Below are 2728 nucleotides of genomic sequence, written 5' to 3'. Positions count from 1 at the left end.
ACTATGTCACCAATAACTAAGAAAACTTCTCGTACGATCCTACCTTGTGTGAAAATTGTTCTAATCAAGCAGTTATATGACGAAAAGCCGGTGGTTTAAACATTCATATATTCATTTGATCTTTCTGGTATAACCTGCAGGGAAATGGGATGTTTATCCAAAAGCCTAATCAATGTTTAACGTGCTTATTGATGCGACACCTTCATAAAGTTTGATAAATGGTGAGCAAGGACCATCGTATTGGTTTTTCAAATGCAGTCATGAGACTCATGACTCTTGGACTGTCCTGAAGAACCCCCAACTGTGATCATCTTCTGTGGACCTACTCCGCCAAGAAATTGCTTCACTCAATCGAAGAAGCTTCTGCCTGCACTCTGCAGTAAATAGTTAACACAAAATAGTACTTCATTATATTTATCTATGTATACGAAATCAAATGCATGCACAGATACAAATTGGTGCGAATCCTTGTGGAAACAAACTCATTGGTTTCTGTTATTTATATGATCATCATGGGATGCGTAATACCTCACTTTTAATGATTGCTGTGAAAAGCATTCAACCACCATCTAAACGGCAGATCAGGCTTTGTTTGTTGGGGATGTCCAGTCCAATCCAATCCAACCCCTAACCATATCCCATGTTTTACATCCCTCGTCTCATAATAGTAAAGTGATGAGCGAAACAGAGAAAAATAAGCATAAAATTTGTTGCATGAGTTCTCTTAAACAATAGAAGATGAAGCTTAATATAACTATCCACGTTGATATAGTGAACTATTTTCATGCAACGATGATGCCACAAAATTAATTACTATATAAAATACTTAAAATGCAGCATAACAGTGCGTAATTGACTTCAAAATTGATACAGTAATTCCGATTGGATGTCTCTCTAGATTTTCATCTAGATTAATGTTAATGCTGTGACCGACCCTCTCATCTAGTCGTCTGTCATTAGGTTATTACTGAGAGGCCCGAGGGGAGGGGATAGAGAGCATCAAAATTCACAGCCCCTAAACCCTGCTTCTTGTTATTGCTCAAAGTTTCTTAAAACCAGCAACCTCGATTGGTCATCTCAGAGAATAAAGGCTCATAACTTTGGTGTAAGAAAATATTGTCAGTGATTCAGAAAGTCGAAGAGAGAGAGAGGGATGGTTATTAGCCAACTGATTCATCTGATCTAACGGAACGTAACCCAAAGAGGTTCTTGAGCTGCTTGCTTTTATGGACAAACCTTCCGTAATCAGCCCAATCCTTCTGGCTCACTTCGCCAGTCGATCGGCCCTTTAAATAGACATCATTGGATCTTGTGAATTATAGGAACTTTGGAGCTTGTGTGAATCTGCTACAATAGAGTGGTTTGAACAAAAACGACTGGTACTCTACTTTTTACCATTTGTACAATCCTTTGATTTGCAAATTGCTAGAAGAAAAGCAAGTTAGAAAAGAGTGTACAGAAATCATTTCTCAAACGATTATCCCGATCAGAGTTCCACATCACGATAACCTACGTTAAGAAACGACTTCTTACTCTGATTTCAAGTACGTGAACATGTATTTGCAATTTTGCATACGAAAACAGCTTAATGTTTGATAAGGAGCATATACAAAACCAAATACCGTTTTACAATCGATTTGTAAATATGACACAATCTCAACATTCAATTCCATATACAAAAATTTGTAAAGTTACAAGCAAGTTGGGATATTAGACCCAGCTGCCCTCCGCGAATCCCAACCGCATCTCAATCAGCCGGGCGTTAAACTCGCCGTCGCTGACCTTCAGCATCTCCCGCAGCGGCAGCGAAAAGCCGTGCTCCACCAGCAACCGGTGCCTCGGCTTAATCTTCCCTTCCAAACTAAACGAAAAGTACTGCGGAAACTTCTTCAGTTCCCCCACGTCCCTCTTCATCTCCTCCAGAAAAAAGTCAACTTTCGGCTTGTAATTGTTGTTAATGCTGAAAGTCAACAGCCCCGGCGACCTTATCACCATGTTCACCACCTCCTCGTAGCTCAGCCCCAAGCTCTGCAAATACTCAATCTTGGGCAAAAGGGTAAATTGCACGCTCGAAACCAGCAGCACTGTCGTCTGGCACGTGATGGAGCTCCGACCCGAAAACCCCAATTCGGTCAGGAACTTCAATGCGGGTCGCAATTGGCAGTCCAAGTGCGAGACTAGGAGCCTCGGGCACCGGATTATGGACTTCCGGATATCCGGAAAGGGGATTCGGACCTCGGTGAGGAGGAAATCGAAGATTGGATAGAGGGCAGAGTGCGGGTCCACGGTGAGGAGCTGTGGGTACATGTCAAGGATCCGACCCTGGGCGGAGCGCTCGATGCCCATGGAGGAGAGGCATCCCTCGACGGACTTGAGGGAGGAGAGGGGGCAGGAGCGGAAATCTGGGTTTTGGTGGAGGGCCTTTTGGGAATCGACGTTGAGGTGGGTTTCTAAGTAGAGGACCTTTTCGCGGAAGAGGAGGCCGGGGTCGGCGGAGGTGCTTGGGTGGTGGGAAAGTGAGGGATAATTTGGCGAATTGAGAGTCGGCCTGAGGGAGTTGGAGATTGATTTGGGGACAGGGTTAGGGTTTTTGGAGGGTTTTGGAGTTGGAATGAGAGAAGCTTGGGGAAGGAAGGTTTGAGGTTGGAGATGGCGAATCATGGTGGCGGACGGGGGCTGGTAGGTATGTGTCAATGTGTGTCCGAGGAAAAGTGAAGGTGGACATCCC

The 2728-nt window shown here is 44.1% G+C and overlaps 1 protein-coding gene across 1 annotated transcript; it reads right to left on the bottom strand.

The window, feature by feature from the left end:
- Positions 1-1465: 1465 nt before the first annotated feature.
- On the bottom strand, positions 1466-2728 carry LOC137732305 (transcription termination factor MTEF1, chloroplastic-like). Its single transcript, XM_068471611.1, has one exon. It carries the CDS (start codon positions 2659-2661, stop codon positions 1711-1713), a length of 951 nt encoding a protein of 316 aa, XP_068327712.1. The 5' UTR covers positions 2662-2728; the 3' UTR covers positions 1466-1710.

This window comes from Pyrus communis, chromosome 4 (genome assembly GCF_963583255.1).
Source record: "Pyrus communis chromosome 4, drPyrComm1.1, whole genome shotgun sequence".
NCBI lineage: Eukaryota > Viridiplantae > Streptophyta > Magnoliopsida > Rosales > Rosaceae > Pyrus > Pyrus communis.
This window is presented reverse-complemented; position numbering and strand designations above follow the sequence as displayed.

Coding starts and splice junctions, on each gene's coding strand:
- LOC137732305 (XM_068471611.1), bottom strand. CDS start 2,661: ATGATTCGCCATCTCCAACCTCAAACCTTCCTTCCCCAAGCTTCTCTC.